This window comes from Heliangelus exortis, chromosome Z (genome assembly GCF_036169615.1).
Source record: "Heliangelus exortis chromosome Z, bHelExo1.hap1, whole genome shotgun sequence".
Taxonomy (NCBI): Eukaryota; Metazoa; Chordata; class Aves; order Apodiformes; family Trochilidae; genus Heliangelus; species Heliangelus exortis.
In genome coordinates, this window is record NC_092454.1 from 46,289,926 (window position 1) to 46,312,812 (window position 22,887).

Genomic DNA, 22,887 nt, shown 5'->3' on the forward strand with positions numbered 1-22,887 from the left:
GAGGTCTGGTGTACTGCTGTTGTGTTTAGTGAATGTTTCTTAAATCCAAAAAGTGTCGTGAGGCAAAATCAAAATATCATTACTGTCTCACTCCCAGAACTCTTTCAGCTTTTGCCCTTTGGATTAGGAATGACAATGAAATAGTGAAATATCCTCTCTCTGTGGTAGTGCCTTATGCTTCCAAGCATCTCCTTGCCCTCAGACAAACCCCAGGGCTTCATCCTGCTTTAGCATTTACACCTTGACTCCATCTGCACCTGTGTTAACTGGCAACTTTGAAAAATAAGCTCCTGATGCATATTAACTATTCTGAGCAGTCTTCTAAAGTGTTCTGTTTCCTTAGGTGAAATCTGTTGGAGAGAGGGTTGTACTCTATGTTCTGAATCGAATTATTTATCGGAAGCAAGAAATGGAAGAAGATGAGGTCCCTTTTCTCTGTCATCGTAGCAATGACTATGCTAAGATCTTGTGGAAAAAAGGAGAGGCTATTGGGTTCTATTCTGTTAAACTTAAAGGTAAAATACTTCAGTACTCTGAGATCCAGTAGGGAGGAGGAACGGGTAGAGAGTGGAGATAACGAAGCCTATTTGAAGAATACTGTAATTAGTAGAATTGGCAAACCTTGCAGGCTTAATGAGTTGGTGTTTTCCTGAAAAAAAAAGTCAGGTTGCTGTTAAAATTTCTGGTTTTAATGCTTACATGTTTTAGCAATCTAAGCAGTCCAAGTTCTTGAGTTTCTTTGCATTCTGCCAAATGTATTTAAAACTACATAAAAGTATACACAAAAGCTTTTTTATTTTCCTTTTCTCCTAAGAACAATTGTTCATGTTTGGATTGGGCTATGCTTGGTTTTGTTTGGTTGGCTTTTTGTTTTTGTTTTTTTTTGTCTGCTTGTCTTTTGGACCTAATTCCAGAATGCAGAAATTCTTTTGTCTGAAATGATTATAAAATCAGATGTTGCTATGACTTAAACATCTGATAGCATAAGAACATGGAAATTTTGCTCACAGGTGTAAGATTCAGTGACTCCTGGTAATAGCAAAAAGAAATTCCCTTTCCTTTCACACATACATTCCCTCGTAAATTACAGTTGTACTGGCAGATTGATTGTTATTAATGTTGCAGCCTTTTTGTTTGTTTTTGTGCTTATTTATACTTTATTAAAACATGATACTTTCCCTTTAGTTATTTTTTAATTTATTGTGGTTTTTTTAAATTGTTTGCTGAATAAAATATAGTGTTTGGGCAGGCTTTTTAGCACATTGATATGTGCTATTGTAGACTATTATCTTTGGATCAAGGAGGAACAGTCTGATATTTTTGTGTCATCTCTAGAAGGGGTTAACTAATTCAGGACTGAGGAGCGTGCTGGAGGCTTGCTGGAGATATCCCCCTTCTAACATACATAGATGCCTTTGCAAACTTAAAATAGTAAAGTCTTTGGGTCACTAACCTACTGCAGTCTAGCAATCAGGATAGGCAAGCAACCAGCTATCTTGTTCTGATTGTCTTCATGATCTTTGTTATTTTTTAATGAGAGTATGCATTGCATAATTTGTGTAAGTCTCAATATTGTTTTTAATGTCAAAATTGCTGTAGAGTGGTGATAAAAGGGTAGTATTTACATTGCAGAGTTTTTTATTCTGGCTTTATAATGCAAAAATGACAGCAGTGTTTATATATTACTTTTATCATATATTTTATTATATATTATTTGTATAATTTAAATGTAATTCCATGACTTAGTTTGATAAAAGCTTTAAGTCTGTATTTGAATATGCTAAAATCCATGTTGCAGCATGGTGATGCTGAAGTACCAATAGATGTTTTTCCCCTCCTGTTATTTCAGGAAGTGCTTTTAACTCAAGTGGTGATAAGACATATGGGCTGTCAGTGCTAGACACAGTATTTGTAAGAAAGAAACATCGTGGGAAGGACTCTCTGCTAATAATTTTGGAAGACTTTGTGGATTCCTTCAATGAGAAATCTCTTGGCCTACGATACCCACTGTCGCCCTTGTTGTACACAGGCAAGCTCTTGTCCAAATGACTGCTTTAATTCAAGCTCTTTGTGGCTGCATCCTCACTTTTTGTAATAAAAGATCTGCTTTTCAGTTAAAGTTAAAAATGGTGACTTGTTTAAGATGGTGAAGTATTTATTAATTAGATTTTTAATCCTCTGCATGACATTAGATTATTGGATCTTTGTTGGCTTTCTGCTACTGTGAATTTTTACTGCTGTATGCTCCTCAAACCTCCAGAATTGCCTGAGGTGCTCCTATGTGTGATGTAATGTATCTTCTTTGTACTACCTTTTTCTTGCTCACTGTTAAGCTTCACAAGGTCATTTAATTCATGCTTGCTCAGAACTTCTGGTCAAAGAGACATCTTGGGCTGTTTTACCTTGGGTATAAGAAGGTGCAGTTCTTATATGAGGGAAACATCATTCATGGCTCTTCCATTAGCAACCCAAAATGGTTATGTCATCTAGGAAATTGCATGTTATCTTCTGGAAATGATCCTGCATGGGACTATGTCTGGGCAAGAAGATCATTTCCTCTACCCTGTTTCTCAAGGCTTGTCCTACTCTCAGGCTCTCTTCTAAGCTTGCTTCTACGAATGTTTTCATCAGGTGGTCTTATCAGCTAGCCATTGGAAATTCTGCTTTTCCAAGTACCATTGTCTGGTTTTGGATATCACTGGATCTGGTTTATTAAGCTTCAACCAGCAAACTGTCATGTAGTAGAATTTAATGACTAGCCCATTTCCCTGGTCAAGGAATGGTACAAGAGGGATCTTGTCCCCTAAGATTATGTATCAATTGTTACTCAGGTGAAAAGTGGTAGTTTTCCATGTACTGTGGAATAACATGAAAAGATGCATCTCCACATTGTTTTTTAGTATGTGTATTGGAGAAAAGAGATGAGGGCACAGCAGGGAAATTTATTAACAGGGAATATTCCAGAAGTGAACAGTGAATGGATGGTAAATTATGCAATGGTAATGTGTTTGCATTCCCAGAGATTGCTTTTCATGAGTGCCTGTAATAAGATAGTGACATACATCACCTGACTATTCTCTTCCTAAGAGCCATTCCATCCAAGGCTGGGTCTTGTGATTGACAGGGACCAGTGAAGGTGTAAGACTCAGCTGGGTGGTTAAGATAAGACGAAGGAAATCCCATCCAACTCTTTTGCAGTTTAAGATAATATGGAATGTGTTTAAACCAGAAGAAATAATGTATTGGGGAGGATGAGCAGAGTAAAACAGTATTTATTTCAGATTCCATTCTTTTGTTGAACAGTTTTTTCTGTGGTCATTTATGTGCATGATGGAAGGTTGAAGATAAATTTGTTTCCTGACAAACTTTAAAAACTGAGTTGCCGATGATTATATAATATAAATAATATGGTGATTTTCTTATGTTTGTTCATTCAGCTTGTAAGCAGTATCTTGAGAAGTATCCTAATGATAAGTCACTCTTATGGGAGGTAGAGGGAGTAGGAGAGTGGTTCCAGAGAGTATCTATTAAGCAGAAGATAGAAAGAGAAACTCTCAGAATTGCAGGTATGGATACTTTCTTTTGTTTTCTGACACTTTATGAATGTTGAATTCACTTCTGTGAATACTGCCCATGGAAACTAGCAGAAAGATTTTACTTGTCCTGAGATCGTATTTGAAATGGTAAATTGTTACATGAAGACAGTGTAATTTTCTGTTTCCCTGTTTTCTTTCTTAAATCTTAGAAGAAAAGGCATTGCAGAAAGAAACTGAGACTTCTCAGGCTAAAGCTTATTTTCAGGAGGCCTCACTATGGGCAAGTGAACAGAAGACTGATCTAGAAACACAGCTAAATGTAGGTACACAGTGTGTTATCCATATATTAAAAAGGCTTGAGGCCTTTTAGGTTTTCTATATTCATCTAATGTATCTTGTCCTGTTCTTATTTTAATTGCCTGTTCTCTGTGGTCAGTAAATATTTTTAATTTCTATGAAAGAGTAGTTTCTCAACTTAAGAAATTAGGGAATTTTGGAAATTACTGCATTTAATGAACTGTATGTTATGCTTGCTTGATATTTCTGTTTCAAGTTCCCAAAGTCCTGGCTTATGCAGAGGGCTTGTACTTTCTTAATCTCTCCACTTCAAGTGGCAACCAGTCTGACAGAACCTGTGGCTTTTATCAGAAATTGTTACCTCATCTGTTGTTTTGTTACAAAAATAGTGATGTTTTCAGTTTCTAAATGACCAGAAGCAACAAGTCTTACATTCTCTTTCACTTGTAAGTGTGCTCAAGAGAGCATCATCACTTGAGTTCTAGATTCAGATTTGAGTAATTGATCATATTGGCAATATGACCTAAAAAAATTGGATATACATGGAGAAGATAGCAGAGGGATAGTAGTTCTTAAAATTTTTGTTGCCATGAGTTATGAACTGAAGCCTTGCCTCTTCTCTTCTTTGAGAAGAGAAAGACAGTAGATATCAAAGTGCTCCAACCTCTCATAGCTTTGTAGAATTGTTGGTAGCTCTTTTCTTGGCACCTGTGCTATCTGCAAGTAGTTCAGTAATGCTTTGAAAACTTACTGGACCATAAAACCAAAAAAAAAAAACCACCAAAAAAACCCCCCAAAAACGTCCTACTTGCCACCAAACCAGGAAAAAACATTCCCCAACTGTCATTTTCAGCTTCCATTTAGAGTTCCTTGTGTAATTGTGTTTTGATGGTAGAATAATTTGTGATTGGTCTACAATTTCATATGTATTTAAAACGTAATGTAAACTATATAAAGCAGCAGTGTGTAGGTATGGCTGCTTCTTGCCTGCCTTCTTAGCTAGTGATGGAAGTGCAGCTGGAAATGGAGCAGAATGTCTGGATGCTGTTTATTGCCAGTTCTAGATTAATTTAAGCAGCTCAGAAACAAGAATGTGCATGCCTTTATTTTAACGTGTACAGCTTGTCCCCAGGTCAGAGTATGAAGCAAGTGAATATTGAGGGAGAGGGAACTGTGACATAAGCAGCCTCTTGTGCTGACTGTGCATGTAGCTTGCAGTACTGCCTGATCACTATGTTCTGTTTTCTTGTGTGATCTTTTTTTTTTAACATGGGCTGTCATACTCTGCTGCATGCCCTAATAAAAATAAGACTACAAAATAGACTACAAATAATAAAAAAAAGTTTCCTGTTAAATTTTGTCACCTACGGTAGTGTAGTACCTGGGATTTATACTGAGAGAAAAAGATTTATAGCCTTTAATTATGTGAACACCTGTTATAAACCAGATTAGTTAAGAAAAAGACTTGGTAGTGTTGTTTGTAACAGGTTACTTTTAAAATACTATCTTCCATGTTGAGCCCAGAAGTGGCAAAAAAACCAAACCAAAACCAACAACAATAAAACCCAATTCTTGTATTAAAGATAATGTAAATTGAATTATATCTGTTGAGAGGCAGGATACACACATCTAAGTATAATACCATAAATTAGTTTTCTTTTGCTTCACAGACAGATTCTCAACAAGCTAAAGAATCAACAGAAGTCCATGCAAGCACACCTCAAGGTAAAAATAACCCTCATTATCAGCATTGGCATGATTGTGGATTAATAGGTTAGCAGGCTTTTTTTATTGCTTTATATGCTTTCAGCATATTCATCTGCGATGAATATTAAAATATACCTTCATCCAAGGTACTGTGGCTCATCTCACAAACCTTTTAGAGGACTTAGGATAAAGCTAAGTTTCTTGGTAAAGGTAGCATGCACATATATTCAGAAAAGTATCAAAATGAAATGCTGTTTTACTTGCACTCAGTTGCTTCAATGAAATACTAGATGGGAAAATTATATGGAGATCTCACGCTGTGTTTGTACCCTGACATTTATTTTGTTGTTCTGTTTTTGCTTTTTTTCTGGAACCTTAACATAGTTCCTGGTTTTGTTTGGACACAAAGCAGCCAGCAGATATGTCCCAGAACAGGAAAACGTAGACAGGAATCTGAACCTGAAACTTCCCAAGGAAATGTCGAAAATGCTCTCCTGGTGTCAGAAAGCAGGTAGGGGAGCCCATATTTTATTGTTCTTGTTTTGTTGCTTGAGCAGTCACAAACTACATCAGTGTGCTGCTTTGTGTTTCTTCTCCTTTCTTTCTGTTTTATTTGCTTGATTTTAAAATTACCAAATATAAAGCCTGATGTGATAAAGACAACTGATACATTACCTGAAGAGTGATTGCACCAAAAGATAATGTCTTTGAAAGCTTGGCAGGTACTGGCAAGAACAGTAAGATAACAGAGAGGACTAAGGGTGTTCTGGTATAAGTGAATCTTCATGAAGGTAAAACCATCTGTATTCACACAGCAGAGTTTCTTACAATACTGTAACTGGAAATCCACAATGCTACATCTGATCTTTGTAGGGATGTCCCTTCCTGACCTCTTGTTGCAGTGGCATATTGTCCCTGTGAAATAAAGAACTACAGGGACCTACTCATCTTCAAAGTAAAACCCTTTGGACAAATTCTGATTTAAGCCCATCATATCCTAACTTACATCTTGACAAAAAAAGAAATAATCTCCAGTGTAAAGGATATTATCCTCTGTAGTAGTTGTTAAATGGGGATATGAAGAATTGTATCACTTCAGTGCCAAAGCAGTTTGTACGAGAAAGGGCCATTCCACTGGCTTTCATCAAGCAAGCAGAACTGAGGCTGAGCAAATAAATTCCTTGTTCCTCCCTCTTCCTGTATATATGCTGTCTTGTAGGCATACACTGATCTCTTCCCTCTTTCATTGTCTCTGTCTCTCTCACTGTTTTCCAAAAAAACCCAACCAACCAAACAAAAAACCCCACTGCAACCCAAAAAAACTCTTTTGGAGAGATGAAGGTAACTTTGTTTCAGAGGAAATCCCTCAGACTTGTTCCATTAGGTTTCTTTAAACAAAATTAGTTGTTGTGTGTCTGTTTTCTGTTTTTTCACATGATGCTGTTAAAATTTTGTCACGTTTTTTCACATTAGCTGGATTCATCCTTGTGTTTAAATTGCTCTGTGTAACTATGGACATACAGTACTGCTGTCTTTCATGGTCAGTGTGCTGTCCTAAGCTGGTACAGACAGGCCAGATAATGCTGCCACATATTGAAAAATTATTTTCCCTGTTACTACTAATAATTGGCTAGTTGGTATGTGAGAGGACTGGGCTGGTTTTGAATGTCAGTATTTTGGGCCTTGCAAAATGAAGTTACTGGCTTTCTCCTACGAAGCACCTTCTCAAGATGGCACCTGGGATAAAACCCTCCAATACTGCCTTTATTATGAGATCTTGAAGCAGCCTCCTGCAAATCTATTACATGGAGTTTTCCCATCATTTTTAATCCTTTCAGTTCATCTAATGTTTATCATCTCAAAGATGAGAACTGAATCTTTGAAATAGTGTTGCTACCCATGAGGTCCATCAGAGCTTCATCTTTAGCTGTTTACTTATTTAATCTCTGGTTCACTCTTCTTCAGCCATAATTTTTTTTGTTGTTGTTGCCTTGGTTTCTTTTCCAGTCATGGTCATTGTAACGCATGTATATTCAACAATTCTATGCACATACTTGTTTTTACAAGTCTAACTTCAAACTGTTTCTACAGTGGGGGTGGAAGAAGCTGCTTCCTTTCTCATGCCTTTGTAGCTTCCAAGTATGTAATGGATTGCTGCTTTCTAAATTTAAAGTAACAAAATTAAAACAAGTTTCTGATATTTATTCCCATAAAATGGAAGCGAGACAGATGTCTTCATTTTATAATTGTCAAAGTAATCTTTCCTACTAGATGATTTTGTTGGTTGGTTGGTTTTGGTTTTTTTATGCCTTATGAGGAGGTTTTGGTTTTAGATGCTATTTAGTTTTCTACATTCTTATTTCCTATAGCAAGCATATGATACACCACTTTATAATTGGTCATGAATCAGTAAGATGATACATGAATGCAAAAGATTAAAGAACATATTTTAATACCCACTGCAGGCTGGAACTTCCTGCCCACACACCTGAAGATTCTGAAGGCTTAGTAGAAAAATCCACGGACGATAGTTCTGAGGACGCCGACGTAATGGTGGCTGAAAATAAGGCCCAGTCTGCATCAGCAGCAGGGCTACATTTATTACCCACTGAGAAAAAAAGTGAGAAAGAGGTGAGCTGGATGTGGAGCTGGATGTGATAGTATCAGCTCCTAGGTTTTTGTACCGATGCTTTTTTTAAAAGTTTATTGGAAGCTAAGGCTAGTATAAAACTAGTTTCAGGTAATAGTCAGTTATACTAATTTTGAATAGTAGACTTCATAGCATGTTCAGTAAGGTGAATTTCTAGCTTGTCCACCACCTAATTTTCATTATTTCTCCTGTTCATACACTTTGGAGAACTGGAGTAAGGTCAAGATCTGATTTAGTATCTTTAATTTTTATTTTTTTTTTTTTAAAGTTTCACTGAAGAAGCCAATAGCTGGTATGCCTCAGTTACTAGTGCTGTCTCTTTTTACTTCTTGACTTACAAGCACTGTGCCTGGTGATGCCTTCAGGGTTTTAAGTTCTTATTGACTGAGTGAGAAGATGGATCTTACACTGTGTTGGGTTCAAGGAATGATGTGCAGCATGTTTGCTGGTGAGATGCATTAAAAACTGCTTGGCTGGGATTCTAACACTGTAAGCTCTGGTGAGAAATGCAGTGCAGGTGACAACACCAAGCTGATACAATGCTGGTTAAGTTAGCAGCTCTGCACTAAGCTGTATCTTTTTACTACACATATCTGTGTACCGAAGTTATTTGCTTCTCATATTAAGCTGCAGATTTACATCACATACACCGACTAGTGTTGGGGAAAAATGGTTGGGCATAATCTTTACTTAAAAATGTGGTTTTTAGGAAACACCATCAGAACCTCTTAATGGTGAGGTAACAGAAGAAACTGGTAAGACCTCGCATGTGTCTGAAGAGAAGACAGTAAATGAAGTTCAAAGTGGTGAACCAGAAATGCACTCTGAGAGTCAAGGAGAAGAATCAGTGGTGGACTGTGTTCCAGTAATCCTTGAGTCTTCAGCAAAACCTTCAGATGACACGTTATCAGAGAAGGTGAGAGAACTCAAACAAAATGTGAAGTCACCTTTCCTTTGAAGTGTGCATAGGTTGCTGTTTTAACTTTGTTAAGCAGCCGATTGAAAGTTGCCCCCACTATCATGCAAAATTATTGGGAGAAGCAGTTACAAGGCCAGATTATATAAATCCATAAACAGAATATACTGGTGTTTCTGATTAATGTGTAGAAGTGCAGCACATATGCATGTGATACTAAAAGAATGATCTGTTGCTCCAGCTTGCGTGGGCAGTAATGAAAGAGTTTTCTTACTAAAATATTGTTTAGATATGAGTGAAAAGCCTCATCCTCATCTTGTCTTTTTATTCTGCCCCAATGAAGTGTACAAGCAGTTAATTTCTGGTAAAATACCCTTCTAGAATACAGATTTTACTGTTTTTTGTTTATAGTGCTAAAGCAGATTTGTTACATGCTAGCAAAATGTCTAAAACAACTTTTTTTCCCCGGGTTGTTTTTGTAATATTTTTACTATAACTGAATAATCACTTGAACAATTTAAATCTGAAAATTGAAGAGCAGCTTTGGATATTAAATGCAGTTCACAAAATAGTCTTGTTTATTGATACATGTAGTATTAAAAACTGCTGAATGCCAAAATACCCTTTGAGGTTGCTAGCTAGTAGCAGCAGTTGTTCAGCCTCCTGTATCTTCAATTAATTGTCGCTTTGGTTGTTTTAATACTTCCCCTGTTCCCTCAGGATTTAAATGAAAATGATTCAGAAGTGCTGACTGAAGAAAGTGCAATAGTGTTGATAGAGGAGGGTGATGAACAGCAAGAATCTGAAAAGACCACCACTGAAAATGCATCTGCTTCAGCCTCAAAAGAGGAGTCCTCTGACAATGGTTTGCCCAGATCTGTAGTAATTGAAGCAATGGAAGAATCTTCTTCTGAAAATGGTTTGGAAGATTCAAATGAAGCAGGGCATGGCCAGCTGACTGATAGGTCTCTGCTAATTGTTGAAGTCGAGGGTGTTTCCTTTCAGCAGTCTGCTGGACAGGAAGGACAGAAGAATGAGCTGGAAGAGCATTCAGAAGCACCTGTTGAGCAGGCAGAACCGTCCACGCAGGCAGCAATGGAGCAGCAAGCTGCTGACAGCAGCTCAGAGGAAGCAGAAATTGAGGTACCTGTTGTAGATCGCAGACCCTATCGAAGAAGGGCCAGAGGCTACAAAGGTCCACCCAGGAAAAAAGGAAAGCCAGCTTAAAAAATGAAATATTAATTGTTAATTCATCTGTTTATAAGGAAGTTAATATTTTGTGTAAAATACTAGGGTGTAACTGCACCAAATGGGACACAGGACACACATTTCATATTGTGGGTTGGACTTCCTCTTGGGGTTCATCACCTTTCCTCAAGCTTTCTTGAATTTTTAACCACTAGACATTGAGTGTGAAAGTAAACAGCAAGTCTCCTCCTTTTATAAAGGATACATGCTGAATAAATATGGTTGTTATCAAAGGGAACAGTTTGCATATTTGAGGTGGCTGTTGTGGGAGAAAAATGCAGTGTGAAATACTGACTCTAAGGTTTCTTAAATTCCCATAGACTGCCATGAGGCCAGACATCACTCTAGCATTTTCACTAATTGTTAATTAACAACTTCGTGTTCTCTACTTTGAAGAGAAGTGGAATAAGAAATTTACTTCTTGCCTCCTGTTCCCTCCACAGAGATTCTCTCAGATGTAATGAAAAGAACCTAAGATACTGTAAATTCTTAGTCTCAAAATATACAAGAAAGTATAATTCAGTAGCTAAAACAACATAAGCAACATTTGTCTTGTCTTTATTCGGTAGGTAAAACAACAGAAGCAACATCATCTTAATCTCCCATTTTTTGTTCAACATTATGTTTGTCTTTCTGAGCTGCAATTAATGCAGCTCCCAAGACACCACAGACCACAGCTTTTCCCTTACAGTCAGGTTTAGACTTACTTTCTTTTGCCAATTTTACCCATTCTGCTACAGTTGCTGGGGATTGCCAGTGTTCACAGCACAACTATGTGCTTTTGATGCTGGACAAGCTCTGTAATCTTTCAACAAATCTTTAACTGAGGGAAGCAGTCAGGATCAGGCACATCTCGAACTGCCATGACCTTCTGCCAGAGAAATTGACTCTCCTTTATGCAGTTATCCCCTTTCAACAGTCTTCCTTACCACTTCTCACAGAGATCCCACTTCTGACACCCATAAGTTGTCGTGCCCCACAAGGTGGGTGCAGCACTGCATGGCTCCCTGGATGTGGGGGCCAAAGCAAATATTACATCCCACAGAGTGGCATGGGTAGAATTCCCCAGAGTTGGGGTTGGCCCAGGGAGATTTGGACTGGTCGCCCTTGCTTTCTGAACTTCTTCAGAGAGTCTAGGCCCAGTCCTCCTCATCCTCCTCTAATTGATCTGTCTTAACATCACATTCAGTGAGATTAATTTTGGGAATTCTCTGCATGGTACTCAGCAGTAAGATTATTAACCAGGAGGTTTGTATAAAACCACAACTTTTAAGTGGAGTAAGATTATAAAGTGTGTCAGATTACAACTAGCAGAATTATTAATGATGGCACTTGCAAAGCAATGGATTACAATTTAGCAAAACTTAAGGAAGTTGTCTAATGAACAGGTTACAACTAACAAAACAGAACAAAGCAACGGGGAGTAAAACTTCACAAAGTTAGAAATTATGCTACCCTCATGTACTGAGATAAGGTTAGAAACAGAGACACACACACAGAGAGAGAGAGAGGGGGAGATAAAGATGAAATAGGGAAGATATCACCACCCTTGGATCCAGTGATGATCTTGGTAGGAAGTTCAAGTCCTTGGATGGTGGGTGCATTTTGAGTGTGGCTCTTTTATGCCACCTGACCCCACCTTTATTGGGGTGCTTTGGCATATCTTGCAAAGCCAGGTGTTCACTTGGGCCCCTCCAGATGGGATGACAAGGCAATAACCCTTATTTATTTCTGTGCATGGACCCACTTCAGTGGCTTTACCCGGGGCACACACAAGCTGTCACTCTGCCTCTGCAGGGTAGAGCTTGCCTGCCCCTGTCCCTTATGGAATAAGGACAGTGTCCTGCCTGTCAGGGTGGCCATCAAACAGAGCTCCCCTTGCAAGGACAGTGTTCAGGTTATTGGGAAAGCCACTAAAGGAGGGGCTGCTCTTGAGAAAATAGGGCCCTGTTTATTAGGTGGTTTCGCAAATTGATGTCTTTTTAGAGTTGCATAAGGGTTAAATACGTTTTCCATCATCAGAGATACTAATTGACCTGTTGTATAATAATCTGATGCTGCAGCTCCATGTACTGCCCAGCTGGGATGCTCTTTAGGCGTGCTTGCTTCTCGGTGCAATCACTGGGAAGCGTCTGCAAAACTGAAAATACGAGATGGACACAGGGATGGAAGTACCACTCCACAACTCAGTCCAGCATGCTGTTTTAGAGAGAGGTATGAATAGAACTTGCCATTGGAACACCCCTAGGCTAAGCCAAGAGGTGCAGGGTAAATACTAGAGTCACAGGTCCAGGTATCAGTATGATCTCTGAAGACCAGTTTGGGTCTGACTCTATGTGAGTACCCTTTACAGGATAACGTGTATCCTGTACACATATACGAGCTTTGTTGCCATCCTATTTAGTGGCATCACACTGAGTATCTTTATTTCTCCATCCCTTAGAACGATGTCCACAACAAGTACACGTATCTTGAATTAAAGTTCATAGGGACTGGGTAAACCAGGTTTCAGGAGGGTCAGCTGGGCCATTATTACAGTTTACTACCTTACTACAATTAAACAGGGGGCTCCTGACAGGATCACTAGGTGGATGAAACTTAAAGGCTTCCATTATGTGACCAGGCCCACATTCAGTTTGATAAATCTCAGGCAGTGGTGGCAACAGTCTTTGGGAGTTCCACACACCAATTCACTGTCACATTTGTAACATAATTTACTTCATAATAGTCAGGTTTACTAAGTGGATCAAATTCTGGATCCCAGGGATAGTACTCACAAAGCCATCTCCCTGTATTAATCAAGAATGTGTTCTTTCCCACCACATTCCATGTGCTTCCAGAAGCAGCTAGTGATTTAGGTCGCAATACTTGATATGGGATGGTCACATCAGATGCTGGAATATCAGTTTTACATGTTTGGACAAGTAGGGTGGCACTAAAGAGGGATTTCGTTACAGGCCTCCATAGCTCATACACTCCTTCAAGCTTTGAAATTTTAGTCTACTGTATCCTGGCATGATAAAGATCATGGATGCATGTTGCCCTGGTCATATTAAACACACAAAGGACAGGTTAATAGGGATAGCAAAAAATTGTAAACCATCTTCAGCAGATCTAGGCAGAGCAGTACATAGTCCTTCATCTATATGATTCCACTTGGGGAGACAATGTTGACACAAAGGGAGAAGAGCCAGGTTGTCCAAAACAATGAGAATGGTGATAATATATGCACACTGTAAAAAATACAATACTAAAAACTATACACATTACTGAAAAAATCAAAAGCAGCATAAGCCTTCTGTTTGTGGTGGGCCTCTCTGGTACTCAGTAGATTCCTTTCCTGCAAGAGGAACGAAAAGAAAACCTGGCTCCACCAGAACCAGTGTTAAAAGGAAGGTACTATCCATCTGGTGTTAATTTTATGTTCTCTGCCATGGGCATCAGTGGCTACCCATGCATACACATTTATGGGAGTCTTCAGTACCAGTGGGACCTGCCTGACTGTTGGTAGTTCTGTCAGCACTGGTTGTCCTGGATAGTGCAAAGGATGCCTGGGTCCATCATCTCTGGGGACAATAGTTGGTGCTTTAGGACAAAATGCTGGAAGTTGTGGACACCCATTTACTCCCCATCTATGATTTACCTTCGTCATTGCATCCCAGAGTTGGTCTGACCACCTGAATCTTGGGCTCTTAAGAATCGTTTAAGACTGTTTGTTCTTTCCACTATCCTATTTGCTTCTGAGTAATAGGGACTATGTAATACCCACTGAATTCCTTCAGTCTTTGTCCATTCTTAGCTATCCTAGCAGAAAAGTGAGTACCATTATCAGATTGAATTGACTTTTGTTTGGGTAGGAAACTAAACCAGGTTTTTAGTTCTCTTACTGTACTTTCTCTTGTTGCTCATGTTACAGCTTCTGCTTGTACTAATCCTGCTACTACCTCTACTCCTACCAATACATAATGTTTCCCTTCTGATTTCCAAAAGGGACCATTATAGTCCACTTGCCAAAATCCTTTTGCTTTATGTAAATGAAGTGGGGGATCTTGTAGAGGGTGTTTCTCTAATCTTGTGTGGCACAGACCACGTGCAGAGGTAACCCTTTCACACCCGCTGTCAGTCACAGCCCATCCTCTGCTTGCAGCTTCTCTTAACAAATCTTTCACTCCAGAACTGCCACGCTTAACATGTAGCCATCTAAGAGATAACCCCATTTCTCCTTGTCCTTTCCTTCCTCTTCTTCCTCAGCTAAAAGAGCTAAATGGGTGAGAGGGTCTACTTGATTATCAGAATGTAGGCTGGATGGTCTCCCCCTGCTGGGCAGCTACCCTCCAACCAGTATGGGTGTTCATTTAGCCACATTTCCTATCTCTTCCATTTACCTCTTTGCCACACAGGCACTCTGTTTACTTCCCTGTGGTTCTGTTCCCAAAGAAGCCACTTTGAATACAATATGAGTCTGTATAAATGTATATGGGCTTGGTACTGTGTGCATTCCTTGTTACCACACTCCAGACTGCTATTAATTCCCATACTTGAACAATCCCTTCTCCTTCTGTTATAATTTGTTCTCTGGAATCAATGTGCAAAGCTACTGCTTGGTATTTCCAAATTTTTTCCTCTCTCCTTGAAGATGCATCAGTGAACCACACATTTCTCAGATGGGATTCAAATGGGGGGGCTTCTTTGATACAGGGAGGAGTTTCCTTATCTGGGGAAACAGATGATTCTTCTTGCATCTGAAGTACTTTGGGCGCTCCCTCCTCTATTTGGTATATGTGACTGTAATGTTCTAACAGAGCATTTTCTAACAGTTTCTTTGTACAGCTCCTGTGGGGGGTGGAGTGCCAGAGAGCACAGGTTTTAGGGCTTTAAAGGGTCCCCTCTGAATTATTGTGTGTAACTTTATGGTTTTCTCAGCTTCTTGCAAGGTGAGACTGACTACAAATAGCCCTTTTTCCCAGATGGAATAACATTTTTCTGCATCTTTAAAGCTGTGAGAATAAAATCCAGCGGGGTGAGTTGGACCATCTAGTCCCTGCTGCCACATGTCTATTGATGCTCCATGGATTGCAAAGCCCCACTCAATTTGGAGTGGATCAGAGGGATGTGTCACTCCTGCTTCAAAAATTAACAATTTTAAGGCTTCTTCGTGAATGGAGTTCCAATTCCAGGCAACTCTTTTTTGTGTTAGATCAAGCTATAATGGAGAAATCTGGAGCAGGTCTCCTTCAGAATATTAATAGGCCTGGGCGTGTTGCAGTTCCTTTTTGCTTTTGGGTATCTTTATTTGTTCTAAGGCAGTCAGTGTGCTGGGAGGAATACATGCTGCTCCCCCTCTCTACCATATGCCTAGAAACTTCACCTCAGGAGAGGGAAGTTGCACTTTCTCTGCTGGAATCTGAAGTCCTAGACTCTTCAGATGTGTGATAATTTTTGTTTGGGTTTGCCCTACTGCAACAGTATTGGACCCTCCTATTAGTTTGCCATCAGTGCATTGGTGCAGTCTAACTTCCTCCTCAGGAGTGATTTCTGTAAGTGCCAGGACTAGGGCATGATGTGCCAAGGTAGAGGAATCACAATATACTTGGGGCAAATGAGTAAAGGGGTATTGAATACCTTGCCAAGTGAATGCAAATTTATCCTGATCACTTTCCTGTATAGGTACCATGAAAAACATATCCTTTACGTCAGTGGTGGATAGAATTTGGTGAGACTGCTCCTGTATGGTGGAAATTAGTTCAGTTATATCAGGTACAGCTGCAGTCAGGGTACTGGTGCCTGCATTTAGGCATTGATAATTGTTAGCCACGACTTGCCATTTGGTTTGCAAAATGGCCATACAGGAGAGTTATAAGGAGAACGAATTTGAATAATTACTCCTTGTTCCCGCAGTTCTTTTATTACTGGGGTGATTCCTTCTTTTGTACCCAGTGGCAGAGGATAAGGTTTCACATTTACACCCTTGGATGGTGAAGTATAGGGGCAGCCTACAAGAGCCTTACCAGGGTTACATCAGATCCAGACTTCCATTCCCTTCCTGCTGAGTCTGTTCATGCTTTCCCATTTAATAAATCTAATCCCAAAATGTTTGTAGCAAACACACCCAATATCATAGTGGTTACAGTGGGGGGGTTATCTCTGGGCAACCAGCATTTTACTCGGGCTGTAGGCTGGGATTTGGAATACCCAAACACATCCCTGACCTGTGTCCACCTCTTGTCAGGGACTACCCCATTTTCATTTGGCAGTGCCAGAATTTAAAGCAGACATTTGTGCTCCTGTATCTACCTAAAATGTGACTGGAGTCTTGAAAGGACCAAGGGGAAAAGTTACTCATAGATCCCCCTCCTCATTTTCAGTGAGCCTCTGAAAGTGCAGCCACTGCCATCCCCAGCTCACTTACTGGGAATGGCACAGGGAGTTTCCTGACTTCAAAGGGTGAGCAGGCTCCTCCCTGGGGCCAGTCGGAATAACTGACCCCTGAGATGCAGTCTGCACTTTCTTCCCTCTGAAGATCCTTATCTGTTGGCTTTGGCAAGGTTTCACTGTTCTGTGGGCCCTTATCTATTCACCTCCACAGCTTTACCAGAGTTTGCAAATTAGGGAGCAGCATTCCATGCATTAAGGGTCAAGGAATACCCTTTCTTGAGCCTTCCCCCCGTATTTTTCTCCAATCGACTTTGGCTCTCTCTTCAAGGTTCCCCTCTTAGGACTGGAGAGTCTTCTTGGTTCAGTCCTATGGACAGCAGCCTGACCTTTTGTCTCCTTTCCTGTGAACCCCATACGTAAACCATAATTAATCAGTTCTCGTGCAATCTCTCCCCAAGTAAGACCAGGTCCTGCCTGAGGACCTCCCAGACTAGCAGCTATAAGTCTGTCTTGAATTTGTACTGCATAGAGCTTCAGTGAATCAGGTAGTCCTCTAGTTAAAGAAGTCCTTCTACCTGGGCTGGCAAATACTAACATGGGAGAGGGCTGATGAGCTTCGAGGTGTCTGCCATGCATCAGCTGGAGACAAGCTGCCTTTGTATGCTTTCAGTGAGTTGATTTAACCTGGCAGTAGGAATGGCAATGGGATTTCCCCTCTCAATGGGATCTAACTCTCCAGCCCAATATGCTACTCATGGGGTTAGGGACCAAGGTTCCCATTTATCATCTACAGGTAGGAACACACCAGGATCCCTGTATCCCTCACTTCTTTCTCTGTGAGCTTTATTCAGTCTCTTCCACTTAGGGAAACCCTCCAGCCATACCCAGTTTCAGTTTCTCCAGGTTGCTTTCTGTACTTTTCTTGCACTTTTGCAAGTTCAGTGCAAGTTCAGTTGCAGTATAGGATATCTGTTTAGTGGTAACTGCAGGCTCTGCATCCTCACTATCATATGAAACCTCAGTTTTTAGGAGTGGACAGAGTTTTGGTGAAGGATTAAATTTGGTTTTTGCTTCCTCCATTTCCTCCAAGGGATAACAGGAAGAAACTTCTCTTGGGATAAGGTCACAAGGAAGTTGCCTAAAGAACAGGTTACAACTAACAAAACATAATAAAGCAATGGGGAGTAAAACTTCACAAAGTTAGAAATTATGCTACCCTCATGTGCTGAGATAAGGTTAGAAACAGACAGAGAGAGGGAGATAAAGATGAAATAGGGAAGATATCACCACCCTTGGATCCAGTGATGATCTTGGGAGGAAGTTTGGGTCCTTGGATGGTGGGCACGCATCCAGCATTTTGAGTGTGCTTCTTTTATGCCACCTGACCCCACCTTTATTGGGGTGCTTTGGCATATCTTGCAAAGCCAGGTGTTCACTTGGGCCCCTCCAGATGGGATGACAAGGCAATAACCCTTATTTATTTCTGTGCATGGACCCACTTCAGTGGCTTTACCCAGGGCACACACAAGCTGTCACTCTGCCTCTGCAGGGTAGAGCTTGCCTGCCCCTGTCCCTTATGGAATAAGGACAGTGTCCTGCCTGTCAGGGTGGCCATCAAACAGAGCTCCCCTTGCAAGGACAGTGTTTAGGTTATTGGGAAAGCCACTAAAGGAGGGGCTGCTCTTGAGAAAATAGGGCCCTGTTTATGAGGGTAGTGACCTGGTTTGAGCCAGAATAGAGCTAATTTTCTGTCTTGTAATTTTGCTTTCAGCTAAGTCTCTTGTAAGTAGCTGCACTTGCCAAAATTAACAGCAAGTTTCTCAGTCAGTGTCTTCTTCTAGGACTGATAACACAGTGTATCAGTCTCTAGTACAGCTAGAGAATGGAATGCAGAACCAAGGTCATTGCTCAGTTCTGTGGAACATCTTGTGCTTTGGAAAGAGAAAAGGAGTAAGGAGGTCACACCTGCAACCCTCCTTTGGGGAGGAACGGAGAGGATTGATGGCCAAAATTGACCAAACAGAGTATTCCATCCCATATACATCATACTCAGTATAAATTTGAGGGATCATGAGGGTCAAACCCATCCCTGCTTCCCCTTCTTTGCCTGTCCCTGTTTGCTTCAGCATCCTGGGAGGATTCTGTCCATTTGTCTGCCTGTGGTCCTGATCCCTGCCAGCCCTTATCTGTGTGTTCCTGCCTCCAGCTCCCGACTGCTGCCGACTCCAGGAGTCCAGCCTGGACTTTCCCAGGGCTGCCCTGCAGCCTCGGTGGTGACGTGAGAGTTACTAGGGGAGAAAGGGGAGGAATGTGGTATCATTTTCCTGTATATTTGTATATATTTAATAATTTTTTTTCTTTTTATCATTACTCTTTTCATTAAAGCTGTGTAGTTTAGTTTCTCTCTCCCTTACTCTCCTTTCTTTATCAGGGAGGGGAATTAATAGAGAGCATCTGTCATTCAGTTTAATTGCCAGGCCAGCGTTAAACTGTGACACATGGTTACCCAAATGAGGGTCTCTCCTTGAGAGAACAGAGTCCAGATAGCTTATCAAATGAGGCCTCCACCTGAGGGCAATGTCCATTTTGTCAGGGTGGCTGTTTTGAGACAAATATTCTTTTCAGTATTCTACACATCTCTAAGTTTAAGTTCTTCCATAGTGCGTGGGGTGTAGACCCCACACATATGGAATGATTTGAACTGCTGTCTTACTACTTTGCATGTGTTGAATGGATACTTGATTACTTGTTGTATTAAAGGAAAAGAATATTAAAACTTCTGATCTCATTTTCATCTGAATGGAAATGGTACTTTGTGTTTTCCAAATACTGGGCTGGTACAGTGGGGTAACTATCAAAATGTTGTGTCTGCCAGGTGTGTGACTCATTTGAGTGCTGGCATTTCAGGTGTTTGTGACATTCATTAGTGCAAATATTAGTGGGTATTTCAGCAAATGCTTGTTTGCCAGATGTTTTTGCCTTTAGGAGTTAGCAGGGGATTGCTTGCAAATACTTGATTCCTACTTTCCTTTTCTAACAGAGATGATAGTCTCCCAGTTCACAGCTTTTCAGAAAAGTAGCAACCAATCTTTGCTGTATGCAAGCAGAACTAAAACCAGGCTTTCATACGTTTTGCTTCAGAGGGTCTCCTGGAAAACCATGTATTTAACTGAATTTATCACACATACAGTAAGTTACTCCTTATTTTGCTACGTGTTTCTTTCAGTACATGAAGCTCTTCTTGGAATGGTTAAAAACTCAGAAATAGGGAAGAACAATGGTTCTAAGAACAGGAAATTGCACCACTATTTGTCCTGCTGTACGCCTAGTAAATGGATTAGTCTCCCACAGTGTATCTAAGGTAGAGGCATCTTGAAAATGCTGTTCAAAACTTTTGAGTACAAGGTTCATTTTACTAATTGCAGTGCTGTCTTAACTTTATCCCTCTGTGAAGCTGATGTAGAATCTGGGTTTGTATTTTATGCTTAAACAGTTTAACTGTGTAAGATATTTTAACTGTGTAAGATACATTTGTACTATTTCTTTCAGTTGGTGAATTATCATGCTCCTTTTTAATCTGTTAAGAGCATATTACGGGGAAAAAAAGCAGTTTTCAAGAAACGTGTATTACCTGAATTTATATTCAGGGTGCATGGGGATAACTGAGTTAAATCTGCGTTTCTTGAACTATTGCTTTTAGCTGTAACTTCCTGTCAATTTACATACAGATATTCCTTATGAACCTTACGACTGATAAAGTGCTGAATTTACAAACAATGATGAAAGATATTGAAGTGAACCTTAAGCATTTCTTAAACTAATCAATCATTTTCTATAAAGCACATGAGGCAAAAATTCTGTGTCTTTATGGCTTCTCTTTTATTTGTAAGATTTATGGTGTAATAAAAAGAGTGGCTAGAAAATGTGTATTGTATTGTATTGTATTGCATTGCTAAGAATTTGGGATTTGTGACAGTTGGTGACCTAAAAAAGGGTGGTTGTATACAGTGTACCATGACTCACCTTTCATTTTTAGAGCAATCTTTATTTAAGATTAATCTGCTGAATACTTAAACTGATGAAAATGTATCCACTTTTCAAAAGTTACGTATTCTTTTCTTATAAAAAGTGAATATGAGTTCTTTCAGTTATTTCAAGGTATAATTTGGATCCATATGTTGTTTATGAGAGTGTTTATGACAAGGTAATATATCATCTGGCTTTTAGTTTACATGGCTGAGGTAGAATCAATTTTGCTTACTATCTTTTAAGACATTTGCATATTGAATACATAAATATTACAACAAAATTACTAGATTATGTCAGTCTTGGCTTCTACTGAGAACAGTCAGATTTCTGACCTCATTTCAGTGTGTCTGTTAATAGTTTTAAAGTCAACCTAAATTCACATCTTTAAGTATATTCTTTATTAGAATTACTGCTGTAAACCAGGAGTATCTGAGACAGCAGCCGATGTCCAGACTGTTACCTACAGAGTCTTGAAAACTGGCCAGTGATGATCACATCGCTGCTTTAAACTAAAGGGCACAGTTTATTTCTGTAACAACTTGTTTGGCATAAATCATCTTGCAGTAAATAGAGTAGCAGAATCAAAATACTGGCTTTAAATAATAGTTTTATTGCTGTACTGACTGTCTCATTGGTACGGTAGTTCTATGTTAGTCTGTACCTTCTATTACATTAATGCTGCGGAACATATCTGACAACTTTATTGACAATTTTTTTTCTTCTTTTTTGTCTGTTAGCTGTCTTATTACCATCAAACTCTTAAAGAATTTTTAAGATCTTAGTCTACCAGCAAACAATGAGTGGTAAAACTTCATACAAGTTTGTATCATGTGCTATTACAATATGCTGTGTGGCTACACGTGTATGGTGAAAACCAGCAGTATTATTTTTGAGATTTAGTCTAGAAATAGAATTTGTTTCTTGTTGTGCTAGTTAATTCTCAAGGGGATTTGCTCTGCTTCTTCCACATTCTCTTTTGGTCTATGTTAATTTCATGCTGTATTGTTTGCTGTTCTTGTGTTTCATAGCCTGCTATTTGACATTACTAAGATAAACACAGCAACAAATAGGCCTAAATTTCAGATTCTTTTCTTTAAGTGACCACTCTAAAATCTTCCAAGGGGATACACTTCTGAATATATTTTCAGAAATGTGGTGTTAGATGTTTTCTAAACTAGTGATAACCTGTTTATAAAGTTTATGAAAGATGTGCTGCTAGAATATTGTACTTAGTCTTGTTACAGTGTTAGTTTTTCCTTTATTTGGTACTGTCTTGGCTGCTTTTGAAGTGTTTTGAAGTAGTGATTAAAGTTATATTTTACAATTACTTTTTCTTGGCTTTTAGTATTTGAGTTCTTTCTGCTATCAGGAGGCACAATTTAAAGTCGTTCCGTTCACTAGAACTAGCATCATGCTACCTAGGAGCTTTAAAAGCTTAAAGATTATTAACTGAAAAATACATTGATCAAAACAATTTCTTGTTCTTAATTAGCTTGTGCACCAGACTTTCATAAAAAAGCTGTAGAACAGACATTTCTGAATGTTACAGCATGCATTCTCCTGTGTACTTCTCCTGCATGGTTGGTAGGCAAGCCACCTAGAAATGCTGTAACACACTCCCTATGGTGTGGCACATTGAAATGCCTTAAGTGCATCTATTGACTTACTCAGCCAACAAGTCATATATTTATAGCACAAAATGTAGTAATGTTCTTGGGACAACTGTAGGAAACTATTCCTTCATATTATTTGTTAATGTGCAGTGAAGTGTAAAGCAACAAGGCCTTAACTGGAGGCTTATCTATTTCAAGATGCCCTCTCTCCAAGCAAATAACTTACAGGCTTGTGACTCTCTCTTAGTTTCAAATCACTTGTCACAACTTAAGGAGGTAAAAATCAGTAAGTTACTAAGTCTAGACTAGGGAAGTGTGTTAAAGTAACTCAATAGCCTATAAGAGGAAAAGACTGGTAAAAGTACTGCCTACAGAAGTTATAAAACATGTACAGTACCAGCTAGCTTGACTTCCAGGCCAGAGTTCCAGATCTGCAACACCATCTTGTCATGAAGGGAATTAAGAGATTGGAGCATCTGTCATACAAGAGGCTGGTAGGTGGAATTGTTCAGCCTG

General features: G+C 39.5%; 1 protein-coding gene across 1 annotated transcript in view; it reads left to right on the forward strand.

Moving 5' to 3' along the window:
* Positions 1 to 10,587, forward strand: part of FAM169A (family with sequence similarity 169 member A) — a 30,162-nt gene extending 19,575 nt beyond the window's left edge. The window contains exons 5-13 of the mRNA XM_071730485.1: positions 344 to 515; positions 1,850 to 2,029; positions 3,438 to 3,566; positions 3,746 to 3,855; positions 5,504 to 5,558; positions 5,925 to 6,051; positions 8,006 to 8,171; positions 8,900 to 9,106; positions 9,827 to 10,587. Of these exons, the coding sequence (XP_071586586.1) occupies positions 344 to 515; positions 1,850 to 2,029; positions 3,438 to 3,566; positions 3,746 to 3,855; positions 5,504 to 5,558; positions 5,925 to 6,051; positions 8,006 to 8,171; positions 8,900 to 9,106; positions 9,827 to 10,333 (1,653 nt within the window). The 3' untranslated portion in view covers positions 10,334 to 10,587. The remainder of the gene's footprint in view (positions 1 to 343; positions 516 to 1,849; positions 2,030 to 3,437; positions 3,567 to 3,745; positions 3,856 to 5,503; positions 5,559 to 5,924; positions 6,052 to 8,005; positions 8,172 to 8,899; positions 9,107 to 9,826) is intronic.
* The last annotated feature ends 12,300 nt before the right edge of the window (positions 10,588 to 22,887 follow it).